At 47.1% G+C, this 13,488-nt stretch overlaps 1 protein-coding gene across 1 annotated transcript in view; it reads right to left on the minus strand.

Annotated features, from left to right (window-relative positions):
- LOC133425592 (nuclear factor of activated T-cells, cytoplasmic 1-like) overlaps positions 1-13,488 on the minus strand; it is a 77,032-nt gene that overhangs the window by 22,380 nt on the left and 41,164 nt on the right. Inside the window, exon 9 of the mRNA XM_061716314.1 lies at positions 7,206-7,844. Coding sequence (XP_061572298.1) covers positions 7,206-7,844 — 639 coding nt within the window. The remainder of the gene's footprint in view (positions 1-7,205; positions 7,845-13,488) is intronic.

The raw sequence follows: 13,488 nt of genomic DNA on the forward strand, positions 1-13,488 counted from the left end.
AGAGATGTAAAAGAAAAGGAAACAGGAAAGGAAACAGCGAAAGGTGTTCCTCCTCTAGTCTGAAGACACGCCGGTGCTCCCTGGCTCCCAACACTCAACTCTGTTCCCAATATGATATAATACTATTGTTTAAACTAGATTGATATCTCAACTGGGTGTTGTTACAGATTAGAAATGTTACATATGTAGAAACGGCTGAAATTGCGGGACCCTCCCTTGCCCTCGGCTCGCACGTACGTGCTGAAAGCTTCAACAGCATTGCTGTCCACTAACTTCCAACGCGGTTGCGTCAAGCACCGCTGAACCGAGTCGTGGGTCCACTGCCTCAGGGTTCTCCCACCGTTCTCAGGTCTGAAAGCAAGCGTCACCCGATCGAATCGCAGTTACGCGGCCACTGCTCGGCAATGAAATCTTGCGGGTGGGACCGTGCCAAAACCAAGAAAGAAGAAATTCAATTGTCATTCCAATAAAAAACCAAAGGCATGTCATAAACACCCACTGTCAGGGACTCCCCCCATGCTCCTTTTGTAAGAGCCTGGTTAGAGATGAGGTGAGAAGTTCAGGCGTCAAAGAGCGACTTGGAGTCTAGCCACTTCCTGCAGATCAAGAGGAGCCAATTGAGGTGGGTCAGTCTTCTGGTTAGGGTGTCTCATGGACGCCACCGTAGGGAGGTGTTTAGGGCATGTCCACCCAAGAGAAGGTAGACCCACGACATGCCAGGACATCACTTGTACCCCTTTCCCACCAAACCGGTTCTAGGGCTGGTTCTGGGCCAGTGCTGGTGCTGGTTGACAACTTGTTCAACTTGTGAACCAGCTGGGAACTGGTTTGCTTTTTCATAGCACGGGTGCTAAGGGGAGCCACCTCATTACGTCCCTGCAAACATCAGGGTTGTTTCCTCCACAAACCACTGCTGCTTTGCTGCATCTATATTCATTCTTATTTGAAAATGTGTCCGTCTCGCAGTCTTGGTATTGCTGTTGGTCTTAATAACTCTGCCCCCCTCCGCTTACGTAGCGGTTCTTTCCTCTAGCCCAGGAAAGAGTTGGTGCTACCTAGGTAGGACTGGGCGATATATCGAGATTTTAATATACGGTATATCGATATATTTTCAAACGTGATATGGTACGAGACAATATCGTTTATATCGATTTAAAAATGTTTTTTTTTTTTTTTACATTTTTTTTTTTAATGATTTTGATATAGCTTATTTTGTGACAAATTGACTTGAATGTTTTATTTGAGATTTGCACAAATGTTTTGTTATTTGCACAACTGTCAACCTCAGTGGAAAAGTCTGCCTGTTACTGTCTACATTGTATTAATTGCACAGTGTATTTTAAATTAATTGTTATGCAGGAAAGGGATATTTGTTTTATTTTATTCAAGAAGCATTTTTATTCTATATATGCAGGCAGTTTATTTTTATTTCATTTGTTTTATACATTTTGATATTGTGCAGACCTCTGTTAATAAAGGAACCTGTGTGACATTTGGCATGAGGCTTTGTATTAAAACTGACTGTTTTTTTAAGGGTTTGCCTCAGAAAAAAATGAAGCTAACAGAGATGCTATGCTATAATGCTTTGGGGGAAACCCCAATTATGTCACAGAAAAAATATTGATATATATCGGGTATCGCCATTCAGCTAGAAAATATCGAGATATGACTTTTGGTCCATATCGCCCAGCCCTATACCTTGGTTTTTCTGGCCGTGGAAACAGAAAACCCAGTTGCAAACTCGGCACTGTCCCAGAACCAGCCCTGGAACCGGTTTGGTGGAAAAGGGGTATTGGAGTCCTCCTGGCAGAGGACTTGGCTGGAGTAATATGTCTTTCCATCCCATATGACTACATTAATAACTTTTGACAATGATGGTTACCAGCGACCCACGTAACACCTACCCAACAACAAGCTTGTGTGTGGATCTCAACATGTCTGACAGTGTGCCCCCTTCAGGTGCTAAGCAAAGACTTTGGAGATTTTGGATAATGGGTAATAAGAGCCAAAGCTGCTCAATTCACACCGTAGAAGTAATGGTTTTTAATCTTAATCAGAGGAAATTAAATCATATCTATTGCTGATCCCAGAAGCACAGTTGCTGTTCCATAGCTTTGGCGGTCAACGACTCTCGAAGGCCAATGAAAGAGCGCATCCACCTATTAATTATTCCCGTGACTATAAAACTTCTTCAAGAAGCTGAAACTTTTACTTATAGCTCGCCATGAGACATGCTGCCAGGAAAACAGGATTCCTAATATGAGAAGGCAGCAATAACAACAACAGTAAAATATCCACATCCTCTTTGTAGTCATAAATAATAAAAAAGCCATCACGCTTTTTCTTGTACCTGTCAATATCCCTGCATGTAGCAGGAGACTGCGTTTCTAGGCACTGCACTTAACCACAAGACAGCCTCTCCTTCTGCACACTATTAGCTGGACTTTGACCCGCTCCCCAAAGGCCAGAGGTTCAGAGGTGGAGTGTTGTGAGAGCAAACACTGTCAGTTACAGCGCTTCTGCATCTCGCCGGCTCTGCTGAGCCACATTAGACACTTCAGGATCTACTCTAATGAACACCCTTCCCTCCACCAAGAAAAAAGAAAAGAAAAAGATCCTCCCACCCTCCCACCCCCAGTCCCCCCTTCTCAATCCAGCCTTGCGGCACACTCCAATGTGAGCGACTCAGCATGTTTTCAACATGGTGTGGACGCACTCTCAATCATCATTAGGGTTTTTGCGGAGTCCTGGGGCCTGGGCAGCGTGCCAGGATGTGTAAAAGTTTCCATGAGGAATGCCTTGAGTTGCCTTCGGAGGCTTTGTAGCTGGATGGAGATCCTCAGGAAGGTTAGACTACTGGGAGGAAGGAAGGAGGAAAGGGGTACTGACAACAACTCTGTTTCCAGTTTGAGCAAACAAGCCTCGCCGACTTTCAAACGCACCGACCTTGAATTGAACAGGAAACAATCACAAGGAAAACTGCCCCATAACGCAAGGCAATCAGAGCACATATGTCAAAAGTCGGGAAAAAAAAAGCGGCACAGGCTGTGGCGCGCTGTGTGTTTTTCTTATTTTGAGGGATAAGGGCCCTCTGTTTCTCGGAGAAGCAGCTGGTAGAAATCTGGCTCTCTGATTAGCACGCGTTCCTTCGCAGTCTGCATTTCATGATACCAGCCATCACAACAGCAGCTAATGAGACAGGACAAACAACGCCGAGCCCGGCCAGCTCTGCCGCTGCACTACACACACACACACACACACACACACACACACACACACACACACACACACACACACACACACACACACACACTCACACGTCCCATCCACTACTTAGCACCAGCACCGAGGGCTGCTGTGTGTGTGCTGTTTATAGATGGACGCGTGTCAATGACCGTCTGGGACAAAGCGGACTATGATGTTACCAGAAGCTTAAAAAAAAAAGATGACAAAACATGTCGTCATCTTCGGTTTTGCTGTTTTTAGACCTAATTAGTACAATTCACAAGCTAAAAGTTAATGCAGCGGGCCGTTAACGCTGATGTCATTTGTCTGCCATTTTTCTCGCAGCCGTGCGCCTTGTAAAGCACCGATCGCGGCCTGTGAGTAAGAAACTCTGGCTGCATGTGAGCCCCACCGTGAGTTGTTTATGACAATGAGTCAACAATGCAATGAGGCATGGTCCTGGAGCAGCGGGTGTTTCATCCTTCTCCCGCTTCCAGTCCCTAAATCATCCCGTTCTTCCACTTGGTTCCAGCTATGACGAGCGCGGCTGAAATCCAACATGACATCGGAGTGAAAACGGGTGCCCCGTGACCGTCCTGGCTGCCGGCTCACATTCTTCCACAGGACACCTCATTTGAAAAACATCTCGTGTCCTAAGGTCTTACTTATCAGGGCGTGAAAAATAAATAAGTAAAATAAAGATATCTATGTGTTGGACAACATCAGGTCAACAACACATCACATGTTTCACGGTGTCATTACTTATTCAACAAAAAGGTGTAAAGACCCTCAATATCTCATTCCAGCTTTATCACGATAACTTAAAGTAAACGTTTTTCTGCACGACAGTATTGGTTTCTCACATTACCAGAAGACTTTTCTTCCATTCTTCCTCATAATGATGCTCTATTTCCTTGGGGTTTGTGGGCATTTGCTATGCATGGCTCTATTAAGGTGGAACTGCTGCATTTCAGACAAGCTGACGTCTGAAATTTGCCTAGGCCATTGCAAAACCTTTATTTTTCAATCCCTGGTAGATTCACTGGTGCTTGGGATCAATGCCCAGCTGCAGGATCCAGTTTCAAGTTTGATGCATCAGACACAAGGCCTCACGTTTGCCTCTAGAAGGCTCTGGTACATGGAGGAGTTCATGGTAGCACCAAAAGCAACATCTCTCCATCGAGCTTGATCGTTGGTATGACCCCGTTGCAGACATTTTCATTGGAAAACCCTTCCAAACACGGCACGCTTGCTCACTTGCTTTTCCAATCTGTTCCGTCATGAGCTCTAACATTCGACATGCTACCTGAGATCTAAAGTGTCTGAATGTTGTTTTTTTTAAGGTTAAGAGTTGAGAGTAAATTAAAAGCTGGCGACCTGTGCAGGGTGTAGCCCTGGCTCTCGCCTGTAAGGACTCCAGCAGACCCCTGTGACCCTGTACAGGATTAAACGGGGATAGAAAATGATGGATGGAGGAATAACGTCTGGCCTGAGAATGAAGGGCTATAAATTGTTTATAACGCTTCTCACATTGGTGAGAAAACAGAAAACATAAAAACTAAGATCACGACTAGTGTCTTTTTTTGTGGCATTGTGTTTAAAGACATCTGGATGCTCCAAACCAGCAAAACACCAGTAACTTTGCTTTTATAGTATGGCCACACTAGGTGACGATCAATTGATCTATTTACTCCCTATAGAAGTAGTATGGGTGGACTTAGTATCTGAAACTCTGCAAAATCTAAACAATGATATGGTGTACCATGCCATGATTTCTTGCTCCTCTGAGACTGTATTTACCTACTTTTAAAATCTGAAGAGTTCATTTGTTATTATGTTCTGATGCATAAAACCGTAGAAGTGTAAAGAGATGTACTTTCTTCTTCACATGGCTGGGCCGTAGGCGCCGCCTCGCGCCGCTGCGTGCTGTTATCATAGCGAGGGGGGAAGTTTAACAGTTTACAATGGAGACTGTGTATGGCAGTCTGGGGGGTTTTCACCTCAGACTCCCAGCGTGCTGAGCCGCGCTCCTCACGGTACAGTAGCTCATCGCTGATAAGTCCACAGATTTCTCAGGGGCGGCGTAAAAACCCGGGCCCGGCCAGAGAGACACATTTCCTCTGGCTGATGAGAGCCGGAGGCCTCCGCATTCGAGCGTGGGAGGTGCGCCACTCTTGGGGAAGATCAAGTGTGCTCCTGCAGACTCCAAATCACTGACCCCCCAATCGCCGAGGAGGAGAGCTCTGCTACGCGGCTGCCGTTAAATCACTGCTGCGGCGGTGAGGTCATCCGGCTCCCTTCCTTCTCTAATGGAGCGCTGACTCGCTAACATACGGCCGTAATGCGTGTGAACGGGCGCCCTGTGAGCCGCCTTCCGATCTTATTTATTTTAACTTAGGGCTCATTTGAGGGGGTTTGGGATGGGGCCGGGCCTCTGAGCAGAAAATGCCTTTGCAGTATGCCGTTACCACCGCACACTTACCGGGACTCCAGCAGCTCACCACAGATGCTTGCGCAGGCGTTGGGCGATGCAAGACAGCCGCACGCTGAGGTTTTTCTAGGAGCTGCCTCTCTGTCCTCATACGATCAATACGCATTCCTGCGCGTCTCTAATGCAACTGTAATCACTGGATGAATACATCTGGCCACCAGACTGAGGGGAAGATTGTGTTTGCTAAAATGACAGCGTGCTGCTCCAGCGGGGGGAGTGGGGTCTTACTTCTGACTGTATACTGAGGGTCTAAATTGCCATTTTTTTTGCAGAAAACAGAGAGGAAAAGGTGTTTAAACTGAGTGCAGAGGGCTGATAACAGACCTGTCTTTGCACAGGCTGCTGATGAAGTGAGGAGTAATGGGACTCATCAAGTCTGACTGAGAAATGCTGACAACTGGATTTGATCTCAATTACAGTTCCACAGCCAAACTCCCCAGGTCCCCTCATGCCTATCACCCCTCTAGTCCCAGAGCTGTGGACTGGAGAGCAAATAAAGTCGAATGGTGAGGTGGTGGTTGCACAAAAGCACACACACACACACACACACACATGCAGCACATAGACACAACAAAAGCTTACTTAACAAAAAGGTGAACAGGAAGCGTGATGTTACTGGGTTCAGCCTGGATATGTGGTCCCCCCCCCCCAACTCTGAGGATGCACAGGAGGGGCTTAACGCTTCAGACTGGCCGGATGCCAGTGATGTGATGCACGAATGTATATCATAACAGCAAGTGGAGCCTCTGCTATCACAGATAACAGGTTGCTGACCTCAGAGACGCGGTGCGAGGTGGACGCAGGAGGCAATAAACCCCAGCATGCGCTCCCGTGGGTGGGACTGGTTTCACTGCCGAAGGGAGACGAGTGACCCCACAGACTCCCCTGATGACGACAGCCGCGTGGTGTCGACTCCGCGGGGAGAAGTCGGGAAAACAAAGCCTCTGCCTCCTGCCTCTCCGAGTTACAGGAGGCAGGGGAGAGAGGGGGGGTTTGGGCTCAGGAAACCTCTACCCATTGTTTTGCTTCCTTCATTAGCCGTCGTGTCAACAGTTGGGCTCGCCACGCGTGTGCCACTGTTTTTGTTCTGCTGCACCCCGGCTGACCTCGCCGCTCTGATGTTTTGACAGATTGTTTCAAAATCCCATCAAGGCAATTTAGCGTTTTTAAAGCAAAGCAGGCGCTTGGACAACGTAAGCCGGGTCGAATGTTAGACCGAAAGGCAAATAAATCGGCTGCTTCTAAAATTAAACAAATGTGACGCAGGTTCTGCTGCCAGAATTTGATCAGGAAATACTTAGAGGTGCCGCGGGGCGCGGCCGTGCGTGAGGGGCCCGCCAGATAAGCCAAAGGTGTTAAAAGAATGTAAATGTATTACGTAAAAACAATTACTGTATCTCTGGCGGGAACTCTGAGCTCTTCAGAGGAAAACTTTGACCTAAAAAAACGACAGCTTTAGTCCTTCTAGCAGTTATTTATAGCCACTCACCATCATCTAGGTACACCTGGTCCAGCTCCTGGGGCTCCTGCTTGACAGTGATGGCCCCTGACGGGGGACTGTCGTCCTCGGGGAGCAGGCTGGGTGGGCTCCCCCCTCCTGCTGCTTGTGCCTGAGCGGGGCTGAAGGCCTGACCAAACGGGGCGTCTGCCGGCCCGCCGGGGGTGGAAGGGTGGGACACGGGGGAGGACGAGGGGCTGCTGTTCGGGTACACGGGATGGTAGCCGTGGGGCCCGGGGCTGTTGAGGTGGTTGGGGCTTCCCTGGGAGTGCAGCATCCCGAGGGGAGAGCCGTGGTCCGGGGAGGTCGGGTGGGCGAGGTTGGGACAGCCGGACAGCGTCTCCGGGATGGGGGGCGCCGCGTGGGTGGGGCTACTGGGGAGGCATTTGCCGTACGCCACGGGAGACAGGTCATGCAGGGTGGGGCTGGAGCTGGGGGGTGACGGCGGCACGGTGACGGCGTGGTGAGGCGGGCAGGGCGGGTAGCCACCCACCAGGCAGGCGTCGGGGTCGGCCACAGGCATGATGGAAGTGAGCCGGGGCTGGCCGTAGTAGGGCTTTGAGTGCATTGACAGCCCAACGCTCCCCAGAGAATCATACTCATCATTGGGTTCTGTCTTTATTATCGGCGCTGGAGGGGAAAGAAGCACAGAGAAAAAGTTGCGATGTTGAAAACGTGCAAGGAAGCCACGTGGCGCGCCGAGCCGAGCGCACGAGCGGAGCTCCTAGCTGGCTCGCCTGTGGCTGCCGTACCCTCCATAATCTAAACAAACAACCACCATTGGATATGGGCTGAGTTTCAAACTTGGCTGGATCCTCCAGCAGAGACCCCCCCCCTCCCTCCCCCGCTCTTCACCACACCACGAAAAAAGCTAAAGAATAGGGGGAAAGAAAAATGGATGAGTCATCAGTGTGGAAAGCCACAGCTGGCTCTAATAATGAATAAGCCCTATTTTCTTTGGACTTTTCTCCGACTCTGATATCCAATAAAAGTACTTTAAAGCACTGGACTGCTGCTATTGCTGCTGCTGCTGCTGCTGCTGCTGCTGCTGCTGCTGCTGCTCGAGCGGCCCAGGACCCCCAGGTTTCCTCCACACTCCACAAGTAATTGTTTCTCTCAGGACCAAAAAGATAGAAGGAGAGTGAAGAAAGAAAAAAAAAAAGTAGATGATTTGATTTTGATTAGGCTGCCTGAGCTCCTTAAGAGGCTGCCGAGCTGAGCCTGTGGTTTCAGGAGCTTAAGACCTCGGCTAATGCAGGAGAGTGCCGTGACCCCGGCTGATCATCCTGTCTTCTCTCTTCCAAATGTCTAATCCGGTGCAGACAGTCTGCATTGTTTCCTGATCAATTCTGACTGACAGGTATCACATCATGAAAGGTTTTCTATTAATTGAAAATGTAAACCATCAACAGGGGCAGAAGGTACGTATGCATAAACGGGGCCGGGAGACGGAGAGAGGGATCCGCATTAACAAGCTCTCTGCTAAGTTATTATACGAGTACGTATGCACGGACTCTGCCAACTCAAAACTAATAGGCCGGTGTTAAGATACCCTGAAGCATAACAAAGTCTTCTGAGTCACAATGGACATACTGTTTCTATTTCTACACATTGTTAAAATGTGTTAATGGGTGTGGTGAGTGTTTGATGCCAAGCATTAAAAGTGTTTGGCTAAACCTGCTCCAAGTGACATTTACTCAAAGGCTTACAGTTGTCAGAATGAATCAGACGACTGTGTGAGCCGTTTGATTGGGAGCACGACGGAGCTGCGAGCGACAGCAGCGGTTTTGCAGGAGAAGTGCTAACATGTCATGTGAAAGAAGGATGTTTTGCAGTGTGTCATTATTACTATTATTATTGTTATTATTATTTGAGTTGGGTGTGAGGAGGCCTTAATGGCGCCGGCGGCCTCCAGGGTGCCGTGCAGCAGGGAGCACATTTACGTCAGCGGCGTCTGCACCGAGAGCCCAGGGACCGAGCTGGGCTCCTGGGGGGAACGTCGTACGGCGCAGGGGCCTCCTCCCCACAGCCCGGGGACTAACAGGTGGGTCACATGACCACACCGCCGCCACTGTCACTTCCCCAGTCTGATTCCTTTCCTTTATCCAGCCTTTTTCTAAAGCACGACCAGATGGGGACAGGCAGAACGTAAAGTAGCCAAGGCCACGATGCCAGAACTGTCATGTGGGAATGAGAAAATGTGATGATTTTCACATTTTAGCTTCAGCTCAGACACTCGACTATCATTTCCAAGTGAAAGAACATTTTGATCTTTTGCCTAATGGAAAGCCAACACCAAATTTTTAGATTTTCTCCATGTTAAAGTATCAGCTTAAATTTAATTTGAAGGATTATTTGATTAGCTCTTGGAAGTCTCCCTCCCTTATTATGGGCAAAAACAGCCCAGCGTGCCTCTCGGGACATCTGCATGTTGCTTTACGGCAACTTGCCACACATGACTATGACTGATAATAACGGCTGTCATCACGGCTGAGTTGACTGAAAGAAACAAGAAACTAACAACAGAAGAAGACATGAAGAGCGAGAGTAAACTTGGGATACTGGCACAAAAGCAACTTAACCCCGTACCTTCCCAGTTAAGAACTGCTAAACCTTTGTTTGATCACCTTTGAGGCTGTTGCATCAATAAAGGTCTTTGAAACCCAACCTTTGGTTAAATTACTTTTAACAATGAAGGACGAAGCTATGCACGTGCCACTTGGATAAAGAGAGCCTCATCTTCTTCTTTTTCCATTGATGTGACTCATTTCTGAATTTTTCAGGGAATCCAACCCCCAAATGTGATTGAAATCCCTTCAGTCTGCTGCCCTTCATAGCAGAGATCTACTGTATCCCGTACGTGAGACTTCATGTGGCTCTTTGCCTGTACACGTGCACTCTGCAAGGGCGGATGCACACAACTGTCACACAACTATGACTGAACTCTCGCATAACGACTTATTATTATTGTTAAATTATGACCTAATTCTCCAAGTCCTGGAATATGAATCTTCTTTTCTTTTCCCCCCGTTAAGGTGTCTCTGAAATACGGTCGTAGCTGTCAGGGTGAGCTTGAAACACTGCAGCATCCTGACATGAGTGCAGGACTCCTGAACGCACCAGCCTCTGTTTACTGAGGATTTCTCCCAGAGAAAAATGAACTCTGTCAAGTTCGCAAACCGTGTGATGCAGATGGTCTACGGCGCTGCAAGTCTGGTGTCCTCTCTTTAAAATTACAAGCATTTTCTCTTCTCTGAGTTTCTTCCTCCACGGTCACAGACACGCAGATGTTATTTTTTCTCTCCAGATGTATCCATCTGCGTGTCTCCTCTCGACTTTGTGTGCGATGTGAGACCAGGGATCCACCAGACGAGTCCCGGCTTCAGCTGTTATTTATTTTCATCCCTACCCGCGGGCCGCGCGCCACAGTCCACGCTCTCCGCATGTCTCTTCCCCCCCCCCCCCCCTCTGCTCCTTCTCTGGCAGTTCCCCCGACTGTCTGCTCACATTAAGTTGATTAGGAGTGATGGAGGTATTTTTTCGGAGCACTTGATCCATCCGAGGAGATGTGCATGTATTTCTGTATATTATCTGCTAGCATTTATATGTAAAGTTGCTTTCGTCAAGAAAATTATGACAAAAAATCGTTGTCAACAAACTTTTATCACCTGAGGAAAACGAGACGAGACGCAAAGAAAATGCTGGTCATGTGACCATAATGATAATGAAATATATAATGCAATATCGTAGATGAATAAAAACGAGACAAAAATGTAGATTACAAAAAACGATGCTAAAATGTGTCTTCATTTTCGTTGACCAAAACCAGACGAGACAAAATGTTATAACAAACATCCTTAATATCATTTTTTAGGTAGTTTCCTCTGGTTTAGTTCTGCTGCTGGGAGACGTTAGTCCTCAATCCCAGTCACGGCCCACAGGGAATCAGATCCAGAAGATGCAGCTGCAGGTTAGAGGCTGATGCCGTTAACGCAGAGCTCCAACGTCAATTAAAGGGGACCTATTATGGCATCTAATACCTATTTTAAACAGGCCTTGAAAGTCTTAAAAACAAGCTTTTGATTGTTTTTGCTAAATAAATTAGAAATTCAGCCTCTGAGCCATGTCTTTATCTTCCCATTCTCTAATCTCATTATCTATGCAGGATTCTGAGTGGGCGGGGCTATGATAATGATGCTCTGTGCTGATTGGCTGCCTGAATGACGCGATACACCGTTACGAAAAAATGGGGGAAGCTCCAGCCGGCGGAGTTAGTTGTGGGCGTGGTCTCACGCATCGGAGGCCAACCGATGTAAATCGCATTTTGGTTAAGTAACGACGGGAGCAGAATCTGAACGGCTCGTAGATCCACATCACACTGGACGGCTCATCCGGGCGGCTGTACAGACACTGCAGAATTTTCCTTCTCTGAGTTGGCAGGCTGAGGGGAAACCACTTTATATATGTTAAAGCAAGAAAAAACATGTTTTTCATAAAAGGGGCCCTTTAAAGAGAAAAGTTCAATAGAGAAAATGACCGATGGCCGGCCACACGGGCATTTTCTCTGGGGCTGGGAGAAGAAGAAGAAACCATCTTTGGATCCACTTTCCTACATAGACGAGGAAAAGAAAACCAAATGTGTCGTCGAAAAAGAAAAAGACGGGGAGAAATGCGGAAAAATAAATATGAATAAATTCAAATTAGAGTGTCTTCTGTATCTGGAATGAATGTATTCTTGAGTCTATTCGGTAACAATAATATAATGATAAGATAACTTTGTTTGAATTGTAAAATGGGTTTGGCTAAATACAATGTTTGACTAAAACTAGACTAAAATGTCAGTTTTCGTCGACTAAAACTAGACTAAAATGGACAATTCTGACTGAAATAAGACTAAAATGCTCAGACTTTTAGTCGAGGAGGAGTATGAATGTGACTAAAACTAATAAAAACTAAAATGATAGCTTGACCCAAAGACTAGACAAAAACTAAAATTGAAACCGACTGCCAAAAACAACACTACTTGTAGGTATTTCTCTGTATTTCAAATGCTGAAGTGATCTGGTTTGATCCCCAGGTGACTGCGGTGACATTTATCATGGAGCAGGTGGTGTTGCAGTAACTCAAAGGTGCTTCTGCAGCACGTCCCACTGAGAGGACAAGCTGCTCCACAAGCTCACTGTGGGCGTGAGTTTACCGTCGAGGAGCCACACAAAACTCAAAATACCAGCTCTGTTAGTTTAATAGGAGAAAAAAAAAAACATTGTGAAAAAAAAGAACAATGTTTGGCTCATTAACTTCTTTTCTCAATGTGTCACAAAGCATGTTTCTGCCCCCCCCCTCCTCCATCTCTTACCGCCAAGCGTTGGCGTGGAGCACCCGTTTACGTAGAATAGAACTTGATATTTCAAAAGGAATCTCCAAATGGCCCGTAAAAAATAAAAATACTGAGCTTCCGAGAAGCTCCTCGCGTAGTTTAGGTCATTGACGGCATTTTCTTCGGGTTTTTTTTTGTTGGCCTTTGTTGCTTAATGTGGTCGCTGAAAACGGTTTCTTATGTGAGGAGCAACACGTCACGTCTCCCCCTCGCTGAAGAATGATTGGAAGGGAGCTCGGAAAAAAGCAAGGCTCACTCCAGGAGCTGGACAGGGACAGTTGTAAGTGTTTGTATTGATTTATCGTATCATCATTCTTCCCCTCCTGGGAAGCAAAGCTTTGATATGACCTGCTCAACGGCTGGATATTCTTACATATTTAACTCAAAGCGATTGTAAGAGAGATTGATCTGTATGTTTCTGTGCAGGTTACGTGATACGTCACACATTCTTCCTTGTTCATACAACTCTGCACCCCTGGTGTTTACTGACATACTAATATGCTGATGACATTTTGGATTAGTGTGTTTCAACAGGTCCAGCTCACGGCACCCCACTACCCAAAACCTGACTCCGTCTTTCAAACACCATGGCGGAGACAACCTTGACGTTTCCCCTGCAGGCTGCCGGCTGATAGGATCTTACAATTCACACAGGACGTGGGGTGAGACTGAGAAGCGATAACATCTGCTCACACATCTGAAACAATGGGGTCTATTGAAATAATATGTCCGATTTGGTTGAGGCGCTTTTTGTTTCTTAAGTGTGAAGTCATATGAGAAAAATAAAGCTAAGGAGCCAATAATGGCTCTCAGACGCTCTAAATTCAGGCCTCCTTGAAAGAGCGAAGCTCAGTGAGGCCTTGAGCGCCTGAGATGCAGCTCGGGTCATTTTCCTCT

This window comes from Cololabis saira, chromosome 3 (genome assembly GCF_033807715.1).
Source record: "Cololabis saira isolate AMF1-May2022 chromosome 3, fColSai1.1, whole genome shotgun sequence".
NCBI lineage: Eukaryota > Metazoa > Chordata > Actinopteri > Beloniformes > Belonidae > Cololabis > Cololabis saira.